Source organism: Scomber scombrus, chromosome 17 (assembly GCF_963691925.1).
Source record: "Scomber scombrus chromosome 17, fScoSco1.1, whole genome shotgun sequence".
Taxonomy (NCBI): domain Eukaryota; kingdom Metazoa; phylum Chordata; class Actinopteri; order Scombriformes; family Scombridae; genus Scomber; species Scomber scombrus.
The window spans coordinates 18397229-18423697 of NC_084986.1; the positions used below are offsets into that span (position 1 = coordinate 18397229).

The window sequence follows — 26469 nt, forward strand, 5'->3', positions numbered from 1 at the left end:
ATGTCAGTGCAGGAACTCCCATGTGCCAAAGACCTTTCACTGTACATATACATTGTAAAATAAGGTTTACCTAATAAGTTTGGACACATCTTCCCATTCTCTTTACTTTGAAAATGCATCCAAATATTTGACTGATACTGGACATACAAACAGTCGGGTAGGTTGCCAGTTATTCAAAGCACAAACATATGTATAAATAAACTGTAATTCATTATTATCAGGCTGTCCTAACAAGCCTCTAAAGACTCTCCAACTGGTCCATAATGCAGCTGCATGTGTACTGACAAAAACTGGAAAGAGATCATCATATCTTAAAGAGATCATAGTACCCTGTGAACCTACAAGAACACTGCACTCCCAGAATGAAGGCTTACTTGTTGGTCCTAGTATCTCCAAAAGTAGAATCGGATGCAGAATCTCCGTTATCAGGCTCCTCCCCTGTGGAACCATCTTCCAGATTCAGTCCGGGGGGCAGACACTCTCTCTATGTTGAAGAGTAGGCTAAAAATGTTCCTTCTTGATAAAGCTTATATTAAGGGCCGGCCAGGCCTGCCTTGAACCAGCTGCCTAGACTGCCAGGGGACTTCCCATGATACACTGAGCTCCTCTCTCCTTCTCCCTCTCTCTATCCATTTACATTAATGTACTATTAATTAGGGGTGTGACGAGATCTTGTGTCACGAGATCTCATGAGATTAAAATGTGACAATATTTCTCATCGAGGTAAATGCTGTCTTGCGAAGCAGTATTCAGGGGGCGGCATGAGATGCGCATGCCAACAAAAAAAAAAAGCCTTGTTGCAGTGGGCGCTCTCGGTCTAGTTTATGAACTAACAGCTTCTACCTGCTGAGATAATTGATATGATATATGATAATTCATACTTAGCAAGTAGAACTGAGGTGCCATTCATTACAAGATGATTCATTTAAACATTTCAGAATGCAGCTGCATTGTTTTGCATTTTGTGACTTTCAGTTAAATAAAGGACTATTTGTCATTGAAGTTTTCTTAAAAATAGTGTTATTATTAATAGTGTGCTGATCCCCGAAGTTCTCTGTGCTCTCTTGTCTCACAGGTAGCCTAGGGGCATCAAGACCTCGGGATGTCTGGATGTCTGATTGATATCACCACTCCTATCATTTTTAGTGTTGATTGATTGTTTTATCAATGTGCCTCTCTCTTCTCCCTCCCTCTTCTCCCTCTCTATCCCTCTCCTCTTTATTTCTCCTTGTCTCCCTCTATGTGAAAAGTGCCTTGAGAAGACTGTTGTTGTGATTTGGTGCTACATAAATAAATACTGATTGATTGATTGATTTATTGATTGATTGATTGATTGATTGATTGATTGATTGATTGATTGGTTGATTGATTGATTGATTGATTGATTGATTGATTGAAAATCCTTTACAAATGTAATACTTGGAGCCGATAACACATTAATATACTAATACTATTTCAAATTGCTATACTGGATGCAGAACTCCACCTTTCCCAGCCAGCCCAGCTTCTGCCTGCCAGCTCTCTGTACTGCCACGTAACGTGCAGTGAGGTCCATGGCTGGGTAGGCAGGATCAGCCAGAGCTTAAATCGCATACAAAAATATATATTATGTAGAACTCAATATTAAAACCACTGCAAAGTCAGTCAAAATGCTGCTGTCAAAAATGTAACTAGTTACTGACATCAGCGGATTATAGCACGCACACAATAACTGCCAATTAATTTTCTGAGACATACATTCACCTGCATTTCTACAGGATTTACAGCATAGGAGCACCCAAAGACAAGAGCACAACAAGAAATCACCTGTATCTCAACAACAGCGGTGACAACAGCATCGCGAGACCTTGGGGGGGTTCGGGAGGCCAACCCACTGTGGAGGCAGCATGGGAGCCAGAGAAGCGTTGTGCTTCAAGATGATGCCCATTGAAGACAGCGTGAGAACAGACTATGCATGCGCGAACCTCCTAAACTGTTTGCGTTCATTTCACACAAGGCAGAGAGGCAGAGGTTGAGTCTGCCTCAGCCCCCTGTATTCACATACGCCAGCTTTGAAAACAAGCTCACCTGAGTAATGGCATTCCTTATATCGTTTAAAGACTGTGTAAAGTGAATTCAGACATTTTCTTCTAAACACATTAAATAGGTCATAAATGTATTTCTAAAAAAGGTGTAAAAAGCATTTCAACCATTTAGATTTGAATTGTGGAGCTAGGCTTCACAAACTGTGTTTCAAGATTTCTGTGTCTGGATTTAATGGGCCGGTCTGAAAATCTCAGCCGGTTTACGTAACCCGGCGATTACGTAACCGGTGACCAATAGCACGGTTACACACCGGAGCATAAACCCGCCCCTGCTGCTGTAGAGGTATAAATACATTCAGTGCACACTACTACTACTACAGTCTACAGTTAGCCAGTTAGCTGAGTTAGCCGCCGAGTTAGCCACCGAGCTAGCCGCCGAGTTAGCCACCGAGCGAGCTAGCCGCCGAGTTATCAGCTGAGTTAGCCGCCGAGCTAGCAGCTGAGTTAGCAGCAGAAAGCTCTCAGGCCTAGCGTCCATGTTTCTGTTAGAGGTGGTGACTTTGATTGACAGGTGACACTTGGTAGGGGGCGGGGTTTCAGCTGACTCGGCGGGCACTCCCACAGCATTTGGGACAAGAGAAATAGGCAGACTTTTACACAACTCTGAAGCCTAATTTCATATATTTGGCGATTTTTTTAATCATTCAAATTTTGCAACACATTTTTCTGTGGCATGTCAAACTCAGAACACATTTATTTTCACTTTACACAGACTTTAAACAACACATTTCAGGTTTTCATTTTTTATTTTTACAACAATAAATCAACAATCAAAACAAAATTATAAAAAAAATATAAAAATATTTAAAAAAAATGTTAATTATAATTTGTATTTAATTTTCCTTTTTCTCATTAGCCTAGTCGAGGCACTGCCTACTCTGCCTCACCTGACTGCACACCACCGTATTCCCCCATCCATGGAACCAACTCCAGAGAATTATTTCACTCCCTGCTCAGCCACATACTGCCCCAGCTAATCTGATTATTATTCACTCAAGGACTAGTTTCTGAGTCTTGTGTCTGCATTGTGGGTTCAGTATACTACACCCTTTGTGACAACACTTTGCATTGTCTCATGTTGCCTTACAAGGACTGGAGACAACAGCCGACCAAATTCAAAAACTATATGCTCTAATCCTTCTCAGAAGAACAAACTAGGCAGTAGACTGTGTAACAATAAATAACCACTAAATGTGGAATTCAGCCTAATTCATTTTCTATGGAAGTAAACAATTCACTTTGCAAGGCATTGTGGGATTCTAAACAACACGAGACTGACCAGTGATGTAAGGTTGAAAAATTAACACTTAATGGAAATGAGGACAAAATTTGCCTGGGTATTCCATAGTGATTTGCCAAAAGTAGTGGTGGGAAGCTTAATGTTTACTTGCTGTTAATCATTTTCTGTAGAGGAGTAGATGATTGCTTTAACCTGCTATGTAGTTTATATAATTTATATTCTAAAATGTCGTTGTCAGTAAAAAGTATAAATGTTCCAACTGAAACTAACAAACTTTCATTTAGGTTAAGACTTAAGCAGAGACAGTGGTTGCAGAGTTGAGGTTCTGAGAAGTCATCCAATTGTTCAGTTTTCAAATTTCCTTTACTTAAGATATTTCAGTCGGGATCAAAGAAATGGACTGACAGACCGATCAACAGACAGACTGATCAACATACTGACATCGGCATCCATAGAGCCAGCATCTGTTTACTGTAAAAACATTCTTGCAAGGAGTGTGAGCAGTCAGCTGTTTTACCTTACAACAGCTGGTTTAACATAAACATCTTGAACACTACATAATACAAGTCTTGTTCTAGATTATCTCCAATGCTTTCATCACCATAGACAACAGAAGACGGAATAAAAAAAGCATTTAAAGTGACCAGTTGATACAATTAAGAGATTTTTGTTTGCATATCTTTGCAATCTCTGTAGTGGAAGAGGGACTGAACAGTAGAAATTAAATGTACATTTTTTTCTTGTACAGTTGCTTTTCACTTGACCACATCCAGTATGCTATGTTTGCTACAGAACTGTCCTTTGATGGTCCTTGTCCATCCTCAACACCAATTTACATAAAGGGAAGTGTAGTGTAAAATTTGATGATAATTACTAACAATGAGCAATGTTGTATCTGCTAAAAGGGTACTTGATTGTTGACTATTATTTGCTGAAGATGTTCAAATTTGAAGGCATTATGTTAAACGAAGAAGGTGTATGTGATTCTGCATTTAGTGAGTGAATAAGTACCTCATAATTGAATAAGTATGAGAAACCACAATATATGTGATTATATATACCATACTTTTATATTATTAGTATTAGTATTAGTACTATAGAAAAGAATGCAGTAATAAGAGTAATTGTGTAACATTGTACTCAAAGAAATCTGTGATGAACATTGCCCACACAGTTAATACCAGCGGAGGAAGATAGGGGGCAGCACTTAGTAAATGGAAAAGTACAGGAACTGGAGGCGGAGAATGATGTAATCCGAAATCTCCTATAGCAAAACACCTGCCAGCATAGAAACGGAAGGAAGAGCCATAAAAGGTGTTTTAGGGCGTCTTTAGGATAGGCGCCAAGAACGTGAGTTCAAGTTGAGGTGAAAGAGGGTGCGAAGAACGTGAGTACGGGTTGGGGGGAGAAAGAGGCGGATTGGTTGAAACTCACTCCACCGAGGGAGGGGGTCGAAACTTTTCTGCAAGGGTCAGCAATATAGAACAGGATAAAAGAGGCCCCGAGTTTTAGCTCTTGGTGTCATGTATGCATAGATTCTGTCTGTGTATGCTGGCTCCGGGTTTTTCTGTCGACAATAAAACTCTTAACTGCATTTCAGCTGGACGACTCCTGGTGACTTTTTGATTGAGTTTTTTTTGGAACTCCTGACTTTCTCCGAAGACGAAGTACTCAGAATGATTTAGATTTGTCAGAAGCAAGTGCACTCTGTTGTGGTTAGAGGATCCAATCAAAGGAACTTTACTGAACCATTCAAAAATTTTCTGCGATGTATAATGTGGTAAAAGTCATTCAGACTATCTGCAAGCTGCTTATCTGAATTAAAAGTACTGTGACTGGAGGGCCCCATAGCCAAGTGGTTACAGTGCATGCCACATACCTGCAATGTCTCTGTCTGGCAAGGGACCTTTGTTGCATGTCATACCCATCTCTCTCTCCCCTTGTTTCATGCTGGCTTCTATGCAACTGACTGTCTAATAAAAAAAAGAAATAAAGGATTTAAAAAGTATCTAGACTGATTGTTATCTTCTCATTGGTGTATCATGAAGAGAGCTCTGTGCTGAACGGAGAAGTTGAAAGAAGTTGAGTTATGAGAGATGACCCCAAAAATCGGAAGAATTTCACAACAGCAGAAATTGAAATAATTGTCGGAGGAAGAAGCCAGAAAAGGCTCTGACATTTTCTGTAACATGTAAAAAAGAAAAAAAAAGAAGCCTGGACTGCAATAGGAGGCCTGCGTGGTGAATACTGTGTTCCCTGAGGTTCAGACGGTGGCACAAGTAAAAATCAAAGTTGATGCCAAAACACGAATCACAGACCAGAAAAAAATAGGAAAAATGAGAAGGACAAGGAGCACCAGATCTGGCAGCCCAGAATGAGAGACTGGAAGCATTATCAGACAGTTATTATTAAGGAAATTTGTTCAAGGAATGAGGGAGAAAGTGCTGACATCACCAAGAGCCATCACCCAGAGGTCATTTACGGTATGTCATAATTGTTGAGATGACACTGGTTATTTCTTGTGTCTTTTGTAATGAATAAGTGCAATTCAATCAGAACAAAATTTTATTTAAATGAAAATAGCATTGCTGCTTGCAAAAGTGAATTAACTTGGCTCGGAATATAATTTGTAGTCACGGATGATGCAATAGAAAACATGAATGAAACCCTTAAACAGTTATTGGAAGTCCTCGCAAATAAATAAGTGGAATTTAAACTCAGCATCATTAAAGATGCTGCATTAAGGTCTAGAGCACTGCAACCCTGTCATCATTTGTGCATACCCATGGTCTGAGAAAGTTCAAAATTTGTTCGTAGATTACAAACAAATTTAGGAAAGGACATATTGATCAATATCATCTCTTGCCAGTCAGTCTCTCAGTTCCTTTTTGGGTTTCCTCTTTGGATTAATCACCTTAGGGTGTCTGTGGATCAGGAGGTACAGTGGTCATCCACTAATAAGAAGATTGGTGGTTTGATTCCCAGCTCCTCCTATCCAAATGTCAATGTGTCCTTGGGAAAGATGCTTAACCCCAAATTGCTAACGATGGCTGTGCCAATAGTGTGTGAATGTGTGAGTGAATGTTAGTCCCTTCCTGATGAGCAGGTTGGAAACCTGTGTGGTAGCCCCTGCCATCAGTTTCTGAATGTTTGTGTAATTGTGACATGTAGTGTAAAAGTGGTCAAAAAGACCAAAAAAAAGTGCTATATAAATACAGTCCATTTACCATTTTCCTTCCTTCCAGATGTTCATAGATCGTTAAATCAGGCTCTTGTTTTTAAGATATTGTTCATTAGGAAAAAAAGCAAACCTCTTTCAAAGCAGGGAGGGATGAAAATATGGGAGAAATACAATGAATTGTTAATTAATTAAATTATTTACATCAATTGCCTCCCAAGTGGTCTGTTGCTCTACGAAAATAGAGCAAGCACAAATAGATCACTGATCATTGTTTTCCATATAGTGGTGTAAACTGAGATTTATATGCCAAACTCCAATCATCCAAACATTATAAATGGGCTCATAAATAATAAAAAGCTAATGCAGTTTGACAGCCCTATTAGATTAGATAATGACATTTTCACAACTACAAGGCTAATCAGAAACTGATTATCTTCTCTTAAAGCAGTCAAATCAATCTTATGTGTATGTAGCTTTGGATAAAAACGTCTCCTAAATCAAAATGTAACACTGTAACATCTTAATTCAATCATTTTCTTCAACTGATAGTATTAATATAAACTAGGAGTATCACTCATATAGCCCCTAAAAACTTGGTTTCAAATCTCAGGTATTTATCAATAACATGAAATATTAATGACTACATAAATAACATCAAAGTTGAAGTTCTGGAGAAAAAAAATCGGAGCTATCGTTTATTAAGAGTTTAATATTTACGTCATCAGTTAATCTGTTTCATCAGTATTGGATGGGTGTTGTTTGATCAGTTTTGATTGACATATTGTGTGACATAAGTGGCTCTGCAACACAAGCAAACAACCCACATCTGTCAGCACATTTTAATTCAAATCGGTGCACAGAGATACATGACATCACCTTTTTCCAACTGAGCCCTGCCCACTTGATAGCAGAAGGAAAGTTGCAGACCAAACAAATATACATATATATACAGTACATACAGCAAAAACAACCAAAACTGATGCAACTTTGGCAAGACTGTGGTGTTCTTGTAGGACCATATCATTCAAACTAAGAATATGAGAAAATATGTTCACCAGGCCTTTAAAGTTCTGTATTATTTGGCTCAAGTTTTATATATTACAGATATCTCTTCAACAGCTGTTATGATAAGATTATTTTTAAGCAAAGGGGAAAGTCCAATGCCCCTTTGACAAGATGCTTGATAACAACCTGTTCACGTTTAGTGTTACAACTCCTTATCAATGGTTAGGGGGCAAAACCCCACAGTCTGACTTGTACTTTTGAATAAGCATTTTGACTGTAGGATTATGCAATATTCCTACATTTCACACTTTCCCATTCATTGAATGAGACAATTTTGAATGGTACTGTACATTTTAATATATTACATATATAAAAATGTAAACCAACTGAAATTCTAAATCTTCTGATTTAGTGGTCAATTTAAAATGTACTGGTATCTGGTATGTCTGCAGAGACATTTTTGACATAAACCTATAAAAAAATGTATTTTGCATTCACTATGATGAGACATTTGGAAAGAAGGTATTAAGAGGCTCTACAATTACAAATGCATGTGTCATCTGAGAAGCTAAAACAGGATATTCCTCATGTCACATTACAATCTGATATCACAACCACTGACTGGTTCAAGCCTAGTGATTAAATCATCAATATCTCAGTGTCTTAAAAACGGGATTCTTCATATGTGTTCAAATTTATAATAAATCGTGATTGTTATATGCTAAATCTAGTGACTTTAACTCTGTAATGATACCTATCAGATGTGATGTGGAATATATGAATTGCACTGCTGGTTATTTGTAACTTGGGATGGGTTCACACATTTCAACCTATTTATCTTTGAATCAAAATTCATGGAAAGCTTTACGAAACCAGTTGCCTTTGTCCCTCCACACATAGAGTGGACTTTGGAGCTGGGACAGTACTGTATGTAATTCCCACCCCCTTCGTATGGAACAGCATCGCTATAAAAAGCCTATGGGGAGAATAAGTTCTCAGTCTCACCTGAGTACTCACCAAAGGAGTCCAAAGAAGACAGTTTCAGCGAGCCCATGATGTGGGACTCAAAGCTCTTCCTTTCTGTACTCCTAATCACTCTTGCCTTGGCTTGTAAGTATGTTTTAATTTCCATCATGCTGCTTTTGATTAGGGACACCATGAATATGATAATAAAATTGAAGCAAAAACCACTGAACTCTCTTTGAAGTAAAAAGAGAGTAAAAAGAGTAAAAAGTTTTGCATCTAATTTTCTTATGATCTCTTCTACAGATGCACAGGAGGAGCATGCATCCTGCCTGTGTAAGTTCAATATGTAAATATTACACAGCCTATATGCAATGTAAATGTTATTAACTGCAACTAAATAAATTGACAACCACCAATATTTTTTAAAAGTCCAGTCATAAACTGAACTTTGGTGCTAGCACATACGTGTTCTCACATTTTGCATATGAACACTACATGACTGCATTGCATTGTCTAACTGTTCTTGTAGCATATATAACTCTAATTCAAAATAAACATATTTTCTACTAGTAAGCCAAAGATACAAAGCCTACCACAAGTATGAATACCTGTACGAAGCTGAGTCCTTGAATGCGGTCAATGGTGCTTCACATCTCAAGAATGGACCGAAGGCCACATGCAAGGTATAGTACAGGCCACTCTCTTGACAGCTAAATATCACCATTGAACATGATAATATAGGTTTTTATTCCTGCACTATATGTGGCAAGGAAAATCTAAAATAATCTTTTAAAACAGGTTGAAATTGAAGTACCTCAGGCTTGTAGTTTCAACGTTCGCACCACTGGCTGTAGCCTGAGTGAGGTGGTTGACATGGACACACAAGGCAACCCTGTGTTCAGTCCTGCGCCCAGCTCTGATGCCTTTGCCGCTGAAATGGAGAGGTAAGTTATTCCATGTCTGATATCTCTGATATCAAACTGCCATTAAGTGACAGTTTTATGAAAGAACTTATATATAGTTTCAAGATTCAAGATTCAAGATTCAAGATTCAAGAACTTTATTTAGCCATTTGTGTTTGCACACATAGGAATTTTTGTGCGGTTTGTTCAGAGAGTCAAGACAAAATTTTAAAAGACACACAAGAAAGACACATTCATAAAACACATACACATACTATAGACATAAAAAAGTGCATAAAACCCCTGTGTAAAGGGAAAGTTAGAGCATTGTTGTAAGCATAGGTATATTGCACAGGCCCAGAAGACAATATAATATAATAAAATAAATATGGTATAATATAATGTGAGGTAGTTCATTTTGTTTTGGCCAAGAGTCTCACTGTGGCCGGGAAGAAGCTGTTAAAAAAGTGTGTTCTGTTTGTGATGATGCTGTCCGCTCGTCTGTGTCTGAGGTTGTATGTGCAGTGTTTGTGTTTGAGTGTTATGTAACTGAAAACATTTAAGAAATGCCGTGGAATATATGGACAATATCCCCACTTTTCTTTTTAGATATCCTCTGAAGGTTATGGTTAAGGGTGTGTATGATGTGAAATTGTATCCTGAGGATGGCGAGACAACAACCATCCTGAACATAAAGAGGGGTATCATCTCTGCCCTGGCTGTGCCTCTGCTGGAAGAAGACAAGAACAAGAACATGGTAAATGTTCTTATTTAATACTGTAGAATTAACTTTTCACAAACACAATGAAAGATTCATATCAATATCTATGTTCATGCCGTTTTAGCCCACTATCCATGGCATGTGTAAGACCCATTACTCCATCAATGCTAGAGAGGATATTGCAACTGACGTCAGTCTCAACAGGGATCTGTCCAGATGTGACAAATTTGTCCCAATGAGAGATCACACCAGCCCTCTGGCGCTCATCTCTGGCATGGTAAGACATCCTACAAACAGTGGCAAGTTACAGATTTTGTGACAGCTTTTACACAAGCAACATTTGCTGTCCATCTTGATTTTCAAATGAAAAATCTCCTGGTGCACATAAAGTCATTTTATATTTGTGAGAACAGCAAAAGTCATTTGTGTAAATTAAAAACAATGGGCACTAATGTTAAGTTATAATAATAGAAATGTTAAAAGTACAAGAAAAAGCACATTTAAGCTTTATGCACAGAAATTTGAGTAAAAGTACTTAACTGCAGTACAAAAACACTTTGGCAGTTAACCTCTTTAAAGTCAAACAATCCTCAACATTTACATGATGATTTGTCTACTTTCAGCACTACCCTCTTTCCCAGCTGGTCAGAAGCTCCCAGACCTGCAACTACAAGTTTGACAATGAGAATAAACACATGACCTCTGGCTCCTGCACTGAGAACCACATCCTCATTCCCTTCTCACACAAGTAAGTCCAACCTTACATTGCACTCTATGTCATTCTCTACTGATATTTGGTGCGTCTTATCCAAGTGTTCTTCAGTACTTTTTAACCTGTAGTGTTTTCTTCCAACAGGGGAGAGTACGGTGTTACCAACACTGGAAAGCAAGAGCTGACCCTGGTTCAGGTTTCTCCTCACAACGACAGAGTCTTTGACCGAAGTAAGCCCACTTTTTTATTTTTGTTGTTTTCATTTGTGGTTAATTGTCAAGATTGTCACTAAAGATAAAATGAACTCACTACAACATTGCCGCTTGTGTATCACAGGTGACATTGCCATGGGTCTTCACATGGAAGCTGTTGAGGACAAGACTTTTGTCCAGGATACAACCGCTTGTCTGGACCTCCTGAGAGAACTGGCCACTCTGCCTGAGACCGAGGGTGAGAGGAGGGCCCACCTCTTCCACAAGATTGTCACCATGGTCCGCGGAATGAAGACTGAGACCCTGAGCCCTGCCATTCCTGAGGCTCTTGCAGTGTCCCGTGTCCTGACCTACCAGGTTCTGGCTCAGTGTGGAACTCCTGAGTGCAGCAGTGCCATCATGCAGATCCTCAGGACCTTTGACAGCTCATCTCTGGAGGTTGATGCCACTGTTTTCGCTATGGGACTTGTGTCCAATCCCTCTGCCCTCCTGATCAATGACATGCTTGAGATGGCCAAATACAAGATCAGCAAGCCCATCATGTATGCCCTGAGCAATGTTGTCAAGAGGTGAGTGAAGTTAACCATACGTCAATCAAGGTAGAGACTTACCTGAATTTTTGAGCTGTTGTTTCTAAAATCAGATACCCAGGCTTTGGATTTAAGTATCAATTTTCTCTATAACAGGTTTTACAAAACTGAAGGGAAACTGATCCCTGAGATTTATTCTGTTGCTGAGTTCATGGCAGCCCAGTTGGGAGACTGTTCTGGTGACAAAGACAACACTTTTATGACACTGAGGGTATGTATCTCACCCAAAAATATATATTTTTTTTAAATGACAGGCTTCATAAGCAGAAATGTAGATATCTACTATATTCGGTTTTCTGTCATTTTGTCCCCACGCATTTCCTTTAATGAAAATAATCTTAAATAATTAAAAACAAGATGCATTGTATAAGAGCTTATCTTGAGCTGTTTTTAAGGGGACATACATTGAAATCTAGTATAAAAGCATGTTTAAAAGTATATAATAAGAATGACAGATGTCTTATATACATTATCTTTGGAATTACTGCATTCTGAAACTGGAATCAACCATTTTGTACAATAGCAGGAAAATGAGCAAAGTAGTTTTTGATTTAAAAAAAGACTTCCATAGACCTACAAAATGGCACTGTGAAATAACACTGGTAAAAAATGATGCTCAAAGGAGCATACAATAAAATATATTAAAATGCAGGAAAAATATTAACATTTGAAAGGATTCACATTAAATAAAAGATTCTAACCTTAGTTTAAAGGATGTATCTGACTCTTAAATAACAAAGTTGTCTGAATTTACACTCTGCTCAGTGAAGAGAATGATTATTTTTGTTTATTCTAGGTTATTGGAAACATGGCTCCAGCTGTGGTGCCAGCTAGTCCTGCACTCAGAGCTGCAGTGATCCAATGTGTGAACCAACCTGCAGCTTCCCTCGCTGTGCAGCAGGCCGCCATCCAAGTGTACAGGCTGACTCCCGTGCCTGAAGAGGCAAGTCAAATTCGTTGGTTTGAAAGATTATTGGCATATATATTTCTACTATAGGCTCATTTTATTGATCTCTTTTGGTCACAGGGCAGAGAGGTTCTCATGCAGGTTGTCTTGGACAGTGCTAGCCCCATGCAAAAGCGTATTGCTGCATATCTGGTACTTATGAAGGACCCTCAGCCAAGTGAACTGGCTCAGCTGACTGTTGCCTTGCCCAATGAACAAGAGACACAAGTCAGGAGCTTTGTGATCTCCCACATTACCAACATTTTGTCCTCAACTGAGCTTGAAACCCAAGAGTAAGTGAAGAGCCTTATATTGTTTAAATTTGTGTTTTCACCTACCTGGTGAGTAGAATTTCTAATTTGACCACTATCACTAGGATAACTATGATATTTTGTCTTTCTTTCATGAAGGCTGAGACAGAAGATTCGTGATGCTCTGCAAGGTAATGAGATTGGACCTATCATGGACCCCACCAAGTTCTCTCGCAACTACAAGGCTGGATCTGTGGAAGGCAACATGATCTTTGAGGGCTCCAGTTACCTGCCCAAGGAAGTCATGCTTGAAATGACTCTTAAGGCATTTGGCTTTGACATTGACATGATGGAGGTAAACAATTTGGACTATTTTAAAACATGTCGTGATTGAGGTCACCTTTCAGTGAGTTAAATTGTGAATGTCACCTTTACAGATTGGTATGGAGGGCAAAGGATTTGAGCCAACTGTTGATGCCCTGTTTGGAGAGAATGGATTCTTCCCCGACACTGCCCTGAAGACAATGTACTTTGTGTCTGACAACATGCCACTCAGAGTCAATGAGATCCTGCAGAACATGCTGCCAGCTCTGAAGAAGTACAGCATGAACAGACAGGTACTAAGAGTAATCAGAAGATTCAAGACAATTTTATTAATCCCTTGGAGGGCAATTCATTTGACAGCTCGCACCACAACATACTCGTACACATAAATAACAAGATAAAAAACACAGAAGAAAGAAGAAGAGTTGGCAGCTGTGTGCAAAATTGCAAATGCAAAAGTGCAAAAATCAGTGTGCAAAGTCAGCAGGCCCTAGTCCAATGAATAGTTCATCGAGAGGTAGCCTATACAAGCGTCAAACGATAAAAAATAAAAAATGCACCACAGTATCCAGCTGCACACTGCAATAACAAACAGATACAACTGGACCTCATAAAGATTTGTTCAGCAGTCGGACAGCAGAGGGGATAAAGGACTTGGAAAGTCGGTTACCCTTACATGCGGGTTGGGCATAGCGACGCCCTGAAGGCAATAATGAAAATTCCCTTCTTAAGATATGCCCGGAAGTACTCAAAATATTGTGTGACTTCCTCATGACCTGTAGTTCCCATAAGGAACTTAGGTCTCTCTGCTTAAGTCCAATGATCTTGGAGCAGGTTCTCACGATACTGTTGAGACTGTGTCTGTCCTTGAGTGACAGATTGTTGAACCAACAGATAAAAGAGTAAGTTAAAAGACTTTCAATAAATGACTGAGACAGAGACGACAGAGAATCACTGGACTGACAGAAAAGGAGTTCAACATCCGAAGGAGATGAATCCTCTGCTGTCCACGTTTGACCAACACATATATGTTATATACATATATGTATAATGTATATATATCAGACTGAAAACCACTCTACTCATAAGGTACATTTTTTTCACATAAGGGGTTATTTTTTTAATAAAGTTTCTACACTTCTGTTTAGGCTTCACAGAACCTGATGAGGGAAGTCGGACGCAACCTCAACAAACTGGTAAAGGAACTGAGCAGTGCACAGTCTCCAGAGGCCATGGTGTATTTGAGACTCTTAGGAAATGAGCTTGGATATTTGAAAACCAATGAAATGGAGGAGATGGCTTACTCTGCTGCCATGATGATTGACAGCATGTTCAAGATGGTCCCTACAGATGTAAGTGCAAGCAATTTTATGAATTAATAATAACAACAGAATTGATTACATATTTATTATTTGTATGTTTATCATCTAAATTTCACTGTTTTTTGTGTATTTTTATCTGTCAAAGCTAATGAAGGAACTGATGACTAAGGCCGACAACACAATCTTTGCCCACTACATCTTCATGGACAATGAATTCTTCCTCCCTACTGTCACTGGTGTGCCTCTGAGGGTTGCACTGTCTGGTACATTCACCCCTGGTATCAAGGGAGGACTTAAGATTGCTCGCCACATGGTAATTGTTCAAAACATATTTTAATGTCACCTGTCATTTTTCTATTATACAGTATCAACAAAACCATTCATATTTCTTCTATTTTTCCACACAGAGCGAAGTTGCCTTCATGCCCTCTGCTGGCATTGAGTTTGTAACTCAAGTTGGCTCCCACATCCCTGAATATGTCAACTCTGGATTAGAGATGCACACCAACATTTTCCACGAGAGTGGGCTCACTGCCAAAATCTCCATGGGACAGGACCAAATCAAGTTGACTATCCCTGCTCCAATGACCCCTACCAAGCTCATCAAAATGACGTAAGCCTAAGTTGAACTTCCAAATATTATGCTATTTTCTCCATCTTAAATCCAGGAAACAGGAAGCAGTATCACTAGTTAGAACAAAGCAACATGCAGAAGATGCTTTGCACTCCTTGTTGTAATGCACTTTGTTAATCTAAAAAACCTGAAATATAAAGGGAATAATGTTATTGTCAAAAAAAAGTTGAAGAAAGCAATTTAATTTTTTTTTTTTTAAATAATTAAATAATTGAGGGGATTTTATGTCTGTGATTATGGCCATTTTAACGTCATAATAATGAAAACAAAACAAAACACTCATAGCTCAATTTTAACTCATTCACAATTCATTTCAAATTTAGAAACAACCTGGTGGCAGTGACTGGATCAGAGGTGAAAACAATCCCTCCCATGGTGATGGACAAGGTTGATGTTAGTGAGTGTACTCCCTTCTTCACTGGAATGAAATACTGCACTGCTCTGAAGTACACTGATGCTTTCTCTCAAGAGACAGCCCCATACTTCCCCTTCACCGGAGACAGCAAGTAAGCAAACCATCAACAAATAATTGCCCTTCTAAAATAAATTACCTAAGAAATACTGGCTAATTTATTGAATTGTCTTCATAGATTTGCTGTGGAGCTCCACCCTACCGGTGAAGTCACTGAGTACACAGCCACCGTTGCCTATGAGCTCCTCAGGGAGGGAGAAGAAGGCAGGCAGAAGGTTGACTCTGTGAAGTTTGTTCTGAGGGCTGAAGGTAATGTACAGTATTTGAAATTCTTTAAACCTCATCACTGGCTCAATCTAGAGAAGCTTTGAAATGTAATACTACTGTCCCGGTTGGTCGGCAACAGGTGTGGAGCCCACAGAAGCCAGAGCAATCATGAAATATAACAGAAGGAAGAATGTCATCACAGCTGACTTCCAGATCCCCGACTACGATGTGGAAGCTGGATTCAGACTGGGTGTTGTTGACGGAAACACCAAGGGCAAAGGAACTCACTCCATCTCTCTTGACTTGCTTAACAAGAACATCCCTCAGCTCTCCTTGGTTGGCCGTGCCAGGTAAGAAATTAGCCATGTATCCACGCAAACAACATAAATGTCACACTTATGATTTAGATTATGCTGACTCACTGGTAAATGTTTCAGTCTGAAGGCCATGAAGGAAGGTATGCTGCAAGTCCAACTTCTTGTCCCCTCAATCAAAACTGATGCCACTTTCACCGCTAACCTGAAGCGTGAAGAAGAACTGGAATTGGAGCTTGAGAGTGACATCAAGGTCATGGATGCCAAGTCTGAGCAGAAAATTGCAATGAAATATGGTAATGTAATTTTCCAGTTACTCATTTTTTCAAAATATTAATTAACAGTTCACTTAGTGGTTGCCTACTGATGTTGTTGTTCTTTAATTACCAAATCTGGGTCACAGCAGCTGGCTATACTGCTGATCCTTAATATTTTTTGACAATTTTGGACCAGGAGATGCCACTACATAAATCTATGTGTTATTGATTATTTAAAGGTCTCACTCACCCAATTTCAGGGCAATCAATGAGACAGAACTAAAATATTGATCACATCTAAGCAAATCAAAGGCTATCAAAGCTAAACATATTTTGGCTGATAACATGCCATTTTGCCTGGAGAAAAAAATGCAAATTTTGTTTAGAGTAAGTTTACCCTTAACTCTAACCTGGATTTTAAAAGGATATTTGCACATGTCTGATTATTCATTGCTCTCTATTGTTACAGATGCCAGCAAGATTGAGGTTGAGATCAAGTCTGATGTGAATACTGAGACTACCATCTTGCCAAATGCTGATGTGTTTGAGAAGTATGGCAACCAACTTCTTGACACACAGGTGGGCCAGACTGACATGAAAGTCCGTCACATCTTTAAGAAGTTTGTGGAGGTATGACTCTTAAATGCAGTAATTATTCTTATTTTCATGGGTAAAATGTGAAACAAACATAAAACAAGGATTGTCTATTTTTTAGGCTGCAAACAACTACATGGACAAGTATGGTGATGATATCCCTTACATTCAAAACTTCAGAGTACCTGATATGTCTGAGATTTCCCTGCCAGGGACATTGTTCATGAATACGTAAGTGTAAACAAGTTAATGGTAATTCTTTAAATTATCTCATTTTATTCCCAAAATATTAATGCATTTTACTTCTGTCATTTTAACAGTGCGGCAAAGGCTGTCTACTACTTCAACAATGAGCGCTTCACCATTACTATCCCTCTCCCTCTTGGAGGAAAGTCAACAGAAGAGCTCAACTTCCCACCAGCTTTAACCACACCTCACGTGTCTCTGCCCCAGTTTGGACTGGAGATCACGTCCATGGAGATTCCAATCCCAGAGCTTTTTGTCCCTGAGAGCCTTACTCTGTCTGTTCCTCTTTTTGGCAAAGCTGAGCTTTCAACACTGATGAAGAGCAACCTATATGACATGGAGGCCTCAATGGCTGCCGGCAAAGATGTAGTGGAAACACCTAGCTACTCAGCTAAGTTTGATGTGAAAGGAACTTCCCCAGTTGACATTCTGTCAATAAAGATTGAAGGTATTTCGCAGTAAATTTCGTAGTGTTTCACTGAGAGTTATATAGATAAACTGTTTGTGTTTTGTAATATAATTCTGCTATTGATGCAATAATCAGTTATCTTTTCTTCTTGTGTGTTTTCTTTAGGCTCTGGAATGTTAGCCACCACTGATTCCATCAAGGCCCACGTGAAAAGCTCTTTGGCCCATAAATTTATTGAAGCCAGTTTTAGTATTGTTGAAGATGCAACCATCACAGACAAAATCAATTTGAGATCAAGCAGCAAGGTTGAAGCCACAAGTCTTTTCGGTCTCAACATTGCACTGGAGCACACTGGTATAACCGTAGTCAACACTGAAGAAATCTCTGCCAATAGCAAATTTGATGGAATGTTCAATGCAGGGCCCCTCTATGGCAAGACCATTTCAACCCAATCTTTTAACATCCTCCCATTCACGCCAGAAGCAAAGATCGATTCTTCTGTTCAGTTTGACTCCACTATTGTTAAGGCCGAGAACACAATTGCAGCAACCCTTGTTAATGGGGAATTCTCAGTTGTGTCCAACACCAATGCCTTTGATAACACCTTGAACCATGTTGTTGACCTTTCCTTCAAAGACAGCAAGCTGTCACTGAAATGTGATGCCAGTGCTCTTGCTCTTGGTATGACAATCCGCAACCAGGCTGAAGCCTCTGCTGGTGCTGGTGAAGTTGTCCTAAGAATGGAGACAAATGCAGACCACTCTGAAAACCGTGTTTACTCTCTGCTGACTGCCTCTCTTGATGTCAATGGTCTGGCTGTAAACAGCGATGCCACTGTGAAGCTCCTTGAGAATGAGGGTACTCACAAGATAACTCTGACAATGAACAAGGATGGTTTGACCACAAGTGGAACAACCACCCTCCAGAGCCCCCTGTCCCTGGAAAACACCTTCAGTGCTGGGCTTGATGCTTCAAGGGCTACTCTATCCATTACCAACAAGGCTGCAATGCGTGACATCAAGGTTGATAATGCCAACACGCTGATGATTACTCTCTCTAGCCTTGACTTCAACTCAAAGGCTGAAGCCACTGCTAGTGAGTATGCCTCTTACACTCATGATATCACCATCGACATGAAACCTTACACTGCGTCTGCCAATGTTAATAACAACTTGAAACTTCTGGCTGCCCACTTCATGAATGAGGCTAAACTGCAGGCAGAGCTTTACAAGATGGACCTGACTGGAAGCCTGAACGCCATCTATGGAGAGGAAGAGATCAAGCACACCTATCAGGTTAACTATGCTGATATGACTGCTAACGCAAAGTGCAGCACCACTGGAAAACTCTTTGGAACCCACATGAGCCACAACACTGAGCTTGAAATTATTGGTCTTGCTGCCAAGATCACTAACGATGCCCGCTTCAACTCTCAGCCAATTCGCTTTGACCATACCATCCGTTGCAGCATTGTTCCTTTTGATTTCAACCTTGATGCCATCTTCAATGGTGATGGAGACATGACCATGTATGGAAAGCACAGTGCCCAGCTCTACGGCAAGTTCCTCCTCAAAGCACAACCCCTGGCTTTTGCTAGCTCACATGAATGCAGGGCATCTGCGACCCAGCAGTTTGATAATGGTTTTTCCCTTGAGACAATGATTGACAACAACTTGGATACCATTCTTTCACTCCAAGAGCAGAAGACCAATTTTAGAATGAAGTCTAAAATGAATGAGCACATCTTCCAGCAGGACATGAGTGTTTACAACACTGATGAAAGAATTGGAATGGAAATTTCTAGCACTGTCCTCACAAACATCATCAACACTGACTCTACAGAGAACCAGGAATTCACCATCTCTAGCTTTCTCAAGTATGACAAGAGTACAAGTAGTCACATAATCCAGTTCCCTCTAACTGAAAATCTTTCAGTTGTCTTAGAAAGCATCAGGGTTTGTGTTGTGCAGTTTGCAGAGACACTGAAGGACTACATTAACAATGCAGAGATAAGGGCTAAGCTTGAGGCTGTTACTCAGTATGTAGGTGACTTTGTTGCTCAATTAGATATAGAAAACAAGGCAATCCAATTGAAGCAGCACTTAAATTATTTTAGCCAAAATTATGTCATCTCCATGAATGATGTGGAAGCCTCTTTGAGGAATCTGAAGGTTTCTGTTGAGAAACTGATGGCTGATCTAACTGTTTATATCCAACACTTTGCTGGTGTGATTACGGACATTTTCGTCGATGGCACCCTCCCTGAAACCTTAATTCAGGATATCCAGTATAAGCTTAGTGTTATAAATGAAGAGTATGGTGTCAAGACTATGGTTGTGTCTATGATTGATTCCATAAAGGAGATGATAGAGGCGATTGACCTGGAAAAGCTGAGGGGCAGCAGCATTGCATTCCTGTATGATATTGATGCCAAGTATGAAATCAAATCTAAACTACATACAATAATTAGTGATATGAAACAAATAAGTGAAAACTTTGAAGTGCAGAATTTTGCCTCTGAGCTGAAAAGGTACATTTCATCCATCAATGTCAAAGCTCACATTGAACATCTAGTGAGTCAGATTCCCACAGAGATTTTAAGTGAAATGGCAGATTACTTTAGGGAAATAATGCAGGACTTTGACATTGTTGGTAGACTCAACACATTTAATGCCAAGATGAGAGTGTTGATTGTACAGTTAGAGGCCGACAAGAAGGTTCAAGCCATCCTGGAAAAAGTTGTAGAGCTCATCAAGCAATTCCGAATTGAGGAAACCATCAGGGCTGTAGCCAAATTAGTGAAGGATGCAGGTATCCCCTCCAAATTCACGCAAGCCTTCCAGGATGCTATCAGCTACATGAAAGCAACTGAGATTAGAGGAATAATTACACAACTGAATGTATATCTTGGCGTCATTGAATATAAACTGAATTCATTTGATTATAATGACTTTGTGGATCATGCCAATCGAATGATTGCTAATGTGAATGAACTCATCAGGTCTCTTGAAATCCCCCAGAAACTTGAGGCAACAAGAGATTTTGCTAACTTTGTGTTTTCCTCTATTAGAGGATCTCTGGAACAACTAAGAGAAATCAAAATTGTAGAATTTATGAGAAATGTAAGGGATATTGTTGACAATGTTGTGTTTAATAATCTGGAAGGATTGGTTGAAAATATAAAGCAGGGAATTACAAAACTGGATGTCAGAGCTGAAATAAACTCCTATCTGCAGTTGGCAAGCAAGTGCTACACAAAGTTCATTAGCATCATCTCTGATATCTTTACTAATATGGTTGAGATGATTAAGAGGGTCGCTCCTGAGCAAAAGATCATCAGTGAGATTAAGCAGATCATTGAGGGGCTCTTTGCTGGGCTGAAGAAAACTGAGCTCAACACACCATCATTCACCATCCCTCTCACTGATCTTGTTGTGCCTCCCATGAAGATCAGCATGGATGAGCTTCAACAGTTTGAAATTCCAACACAGCTGGACATCCCTGAGTTCACCATTTTGGGCTTCCACACAGTGCAAGCCAGCACCATCTCAGTTGATGATATTAAACAGATCATCATCGACTTGATTGATTTAATTATTAATATTGAGGTGAAACTGTTTGATATAGGTGCTTCATTTGGGGACCTGAGTATGACCTACCTTGCTGCACTGCCTGAGGTTTCACTTCCTGAGATTACAGTACCTGAGTTCTCTTTCCCCACCCTGCCTACTGTTCCAGCAGAGAAACTTATTGAGACTCTCCAGCTCCCAACACTTAATCTGCCAGTCATTCCTCGTGAGATTACGATTCCAGGATTTGGTAAATTGAGGTATGAGATAAAAGTCAACTCCCCCTTCTACATTATTAGGAATGCTGCTGAGGTCCAGAGCTCATTTGATGATGATACTTCCCAGCTGACAGCTTTTGTGACATCCCAAGGGACATCTCTGAACTTTGAGAGCCTTAACTTTAATCTGGATTCCACTGCTCGCATTGCTCTTCCCAAAGGGGGTCGTGTGATTGCTGCTGAAACCTTTAAATTCACCCATGCTTTTCTTGCTGTGGACCACGATGTATCTGTGACATTCTATGACTTTTCAGCCCAGGCCTCAGCCAAGAACATAGTAAAGGCCACCACAGCAGCCTACAATGCTGAGCTTTTAAACGAAGCTTTCTTAGTTACAAAGGGCGGTTTATCTGCTACTACTGACACTTCCTACAAACATGTGCTCAACCTCCCCACCATTGGCCTCACTGGTGAGACATCTGTGATTCAAAAAGTAATGGCCCGCCAGGAAAGTACCACTATTACAGTAACTGTTGGCAATCAGGGCACTTCCGCCTTCAACTCTCATGACAGTACCCACAAGAGTGATCTGCAAGTCATAGTCAATCCAGCTACAGTCAAGTTGACCTTCATTAGCGACACCGATACATTCCTTCTGAGGATGAAACAAACCCTGAGTGCTGACTCTGTCATCTTCAGCAATTTCAAGTTTGATGTTCGCTCTGAAGCAGAAGGCCCTGCCGTCAAAAACAGCCTTGTAGTTGGATCAATAAATGCTGACCTTCAAGAAATGAAGTTTGAGCTGAAGGCAACCCATAGCACAGATTTAGTTGGAATTGTTAATGGAGCTTTCAACAATGCAATCAACGTTGCTGTTTGTCCCACTGAGGTTGTGTTCAGCTTTCAGAATAAGGGAAACACAAAGTTCAATTTCAATGATGTTTTTACTGCCAAAATGGATCTGCAGAATGATTACTCTGCAACATTCAGGCCTGACACACACCATATGAATACTGTAGCTCTGGCTCGTCTCAATCAGCACAAACTGTTCTGGAACTTGACTGTAGAGAACAATGAGAGGGAGGCTGCTATTTTTACTGCCGTAGAAGGAGAAGCAAACCTTGATTTCTTAACTGGGCCTATCAGCATCCCTGAAATTAATATTCCGTTTGTTGACTTCCATACCCCGGCCATTAGTGATCTTGATTTGTATGACCAAACTGGGCTGAAAAACATTTTGACTACCACTGAACAGACTGTTAATGTGGATGTTAAAATTGTTTACCAAAAAAGCCAAACTGCACCCATTGTTGATATAATGGGTCTGATCAACATTGCCCCTATGGGTAACATGATCACAGAACTGTCTTTCAAGTCTGCCATTATTAACCTAAATGTCAATGCTGGATTGTATGCTGAGGATGATCTGGTATTCCGTCTGGGAGCTACCACCACTTCTGTATTCGAGAGCCTAAAAGCCAAACTCGATGGTACCACAAGTCTGACCACCAAGAGAGGAATCAAGTTGGCCAATTCCCTGTCCCTGGAAAATCGTCACATTGAAGGCACTCATGACAACACAGTCAGTATGAGCACTGAAACTTTTGAAACTGCTGTCTCTGTGACTACTGTTGCGAAGATTGCCCTCCCTATACTCAACCTGGAAGCAAACCAAAATCTGGTTGCAGACACTACAACCAAAGCAAATGTTGTTTCCACCTTGACAATGAAGGGTGATTTCAACATCCCTGTGATCAAAGCTGTTGGAAATGCAGAGGCAGACCACAATCTGAAGCTGGAGGGAACAATTGATGATGTTTCCATGGAGTCAACAACTAAGGCAAAGATGGATGGCACAGTGCTTGAAGACTACGTAGTTTTGGGAGTCCTGGATAATGAGGTTAATGTGTACATGAATAATAATGGCCTACGCTGCACCTCCAAGGTCATTTCTGATGCCAAACTTAACCATGCTACCATCCCAGTCATCGCCATGGATATAAATGAGAACATTGCTGTTGAAGCCTCCCTGAGCCGTGTATATGCAGTGCTGAAATATGCTGGCAACAATGAAGTAAACTTATTCAGTTTCAACACCAAGGGGAAGCATGTGGCCCAGGCTACCATTGATCTTGCACCAGTGTCTTCCTTGACTGTTGATATTGAGATTGATATGTCTCAACCAAGTAGCCTGGGTGATCTCACCATCTATGAGAAAACTGTTGCTGAAGTGACAGCTGCCAAGCAGAAGATCTCTACAATTACCAAGTTTGTCAGCCTACTGTACACCACAAACCAGCTAGCTGAGTTTGAGGGCAATGCTCCAGTCTTCAAAGTCACCTTCAAGTCCTCTGCCGCCTCTGCTATTGACTTCTTGAATTATGACCTGAACTGTAAGTTTTTTTTCTTAGCATAACACACTTTTACCCATTAAATAGAAAGTATAATTATTCATATTAACTAAGGTCAATGTGTTTCAACAGCTGCCATCACCATTAATTTTGAAGAAGCTGGAGTAAGCCTGACTGGGACAGGGATTTTCACCCATACCGATCTAACCATGGACATTCAACATGTTTTTTCCCATACTTTGAGGTAACAATTGAAACAACCATTGTGTGTCATTTTGGGGGATTTTACAGTTGTAATTTGAATAGTTACAGGTCACACACATACAGTATATCTACTCACATTTCAAGAACAGACAATATATGATGTATATTTATGAATTACCTGTAAAATAGTTTTGCTTTTTATGGGTTAAGTTTCCTTCTATACTGAATTGATACATTCCTGTCTCTACAGTGCCTCCCGTGCCTCCCTGAATGTGGACATCACCAGCCCTGCCTTCACAGATGTCAACTTGCGTTGTGCTGCCCGCAAAGATGGAATCAGTTCTAAAATTTCTATCCCCTCTGCTGGCTTGCTGGGTCTTCAGCTCAATGGCAGGGTCCCATCTCAGATGAATGCCAGGGTTTATGGCCGTTATGCTGTAAGAACCTCATTTTGGTATTGTATTTGCAAACTTAAAATTATCAATAAATACATCTCATGTTATCCTTTTTTTTTAAATGTTTAACAGTCTGATCCTGGGAAGGATGTTGAGATCTTCACCATCAAAGCTTCTGCCAAGGATGTGGATAAAATAAATCTAAAGCTGTTCTTCAACATGGATGCCCCTAACATCATGCTCAGTGGACTACAAGAAAGACTTCCTGCCATCACCTCATGTTTGTCTAGCTATGCTGAGAAACACCAGTTCTTCAGATACACTGGTCAACTAAAGATTATTATTATTGAATACATTGAGGAGGCCCACAGTATAGCAAACAACCATAGCCCACATCTGAGCCAGGTGTCTATCCTCTTTAGGAACACTGTTGTTCAGTACCAGAAGACTGTTCAAGTCTTTCTTGATTCTTCCATCAAGGTGCTGAGAGAGACCCAGGTCAAACTGCCTGGCTCTAAAGAGATGAGCTCTCTCATTGAGGTGGTCAATAAGCTGACCATCAGCATTACTACTATGGTACAGAAGGCGATGCACATGGTGGCTGTTAATGTCGAATATGCTTTCAATGTTGCATTTAACATGATCAGTAAAATTAACGTCACAATGCATGTTGGTGATGTTATGGCTGGAGCTAAAATAATAGACCAGATAAGAGACAGGGTAAAGATGGTGCTTAATCCTGTTGTGGATTTTTTGAAACAAGTTGAGAGTGTAGACATGCTTCTTGAGAAACTGGGTGACACCTTGAAATTCTTTGTTGACAAAGCTCAGGACTTTGTTGACAACAACCTGAAGTCTGATTTCCTTGGTGCCATTGCTGTCTACATGAATGCTCTCTATGACAAATATGTTAACTTTATGAAAATAATCACCAACTATGCAAACACAGCTGTCGACATTGCAACTATAAATGGCACCATTGATTACATTCTGGAAACTGTCAGATCTGTAGTGAATCAATTTAACTACACCGTTACTGACCTTCTAAAGCAGGCTCCTGCTCACTACAGATCTTACATAAAAGTTCAGGGTAAAAGGCTTGAGATTAATCTTTGATTCCACCCCCACCAATAAAATAAAAGATGGAAATGCTACAGTATTACCTAAACATATAAGTTTGAGTTTTCAAAAAATGTAAAGCTTTATTTACAAAATGTATTTCAAATTAACATAATGTACCATGTTCAGCTTGTTTAAAATAAATCATGTAAAAACAGTGGATGAATGACCAACGTCTTACATGTAACAATGGCATATATTTATCTGTATATCACCATATGTGTTGCAAAATTTCTATCTTTCAGTTTTTTTTGTGAAATAAAGTGTTTAATAATGTTTATTCAATATCATTGTGCAGCAGTCCTTTACTTTCTTCATTCAATAACACTGCCATAGTTGCTACAGCTTGATCATCAGCAGTAAGTTTCAGTTTATGTCTATGAACCAAAACCTATGAATGCATATTCCAGATATAGTATTATTATTGTCTAATCTCTAACATTTCATTTCAAATGCAAAGTGTCCCCAGAATTAAATAAACTGCCATAGAGTCAAATATAAAAAGGACATTTCTATGCTAATATTGTAATTATGTGAACCCCAATATAACAGAAATGCAGAGCATGGCCTCTTGTCTTGCCTCCAGATGCAAACATGTACTGTCTTTCAGCAACCAGAGGGGGGCACTGGAACATTTTCTGTATTATGTACAGTGTCATATACTACTATGTTGTTTGTTTTCCAACTGACCTTACCTCAAATACAGATGAAGCACCATGTTTTTATTTCCTTCAACAGAGTCTAAATAAATATATTAATATATAAACAATAATATATAATATTTGTAATGTGTTATGTAATATTATATTATTTATTAACATTAAACTATTATTAAAAAGATGTTTAAAAAGACTAGGTAAGCCTTGTTCCGCTGGCTACCTGATTGAGCCTTTGAGGAATATTGTCAAAAACTGAAACCTTTGATCCATGACTGTATCTTTAACAGTACTGGAACACTTTATCAGGTAGCTCCTGTAGGTACAGTAAGATACTGAACAGTGAGATGGCAGTTTTGGAATGGTGC

General features: G+C 39.6%; 1 protein-coding gene across 1 annotated transcript; it reads left to right on the forward strand.

The window, feature by feature from the left end:
- Positions 1-8565: 8565 nt before the first annotated feature.
- On the forward strand, positions 8566-25442 carry LOC133997288 (apolipoprotein B-100-like). Its single transcript, XM_062436851.1, is given in 30 exon segments — positions 8566-8620; positions 8780-8809; positions 9047-9159; positions 9275-9420; positions 9988-10135; positions 10224-10376; positions 10723-10847; positions 10956-11041; positions 11148-11592; positions 11710-11824; positions 12410-12556; positions 12641-12852; positions 12970-13165; positions 13248-13427; positions 14283-14482; positions 14589-14769; positions 14864-15069; positions 15414-15596; positions 15681-15811; positions 15909-16119; positions 16207-16379; positions 16810-16970; positions 17056-17165; positions 17255-17350; positions 17462-17628; positions 17755-20723; positions 21159-23769; positions 23860-23992; positions 24182-24368; positions 24459-25442. Coding segments are annotated over 30 exon segments (10854 nt in total).
- The last annotated feature ends 1027 nt before the right edge of the window (positions 25443-26469 follow it).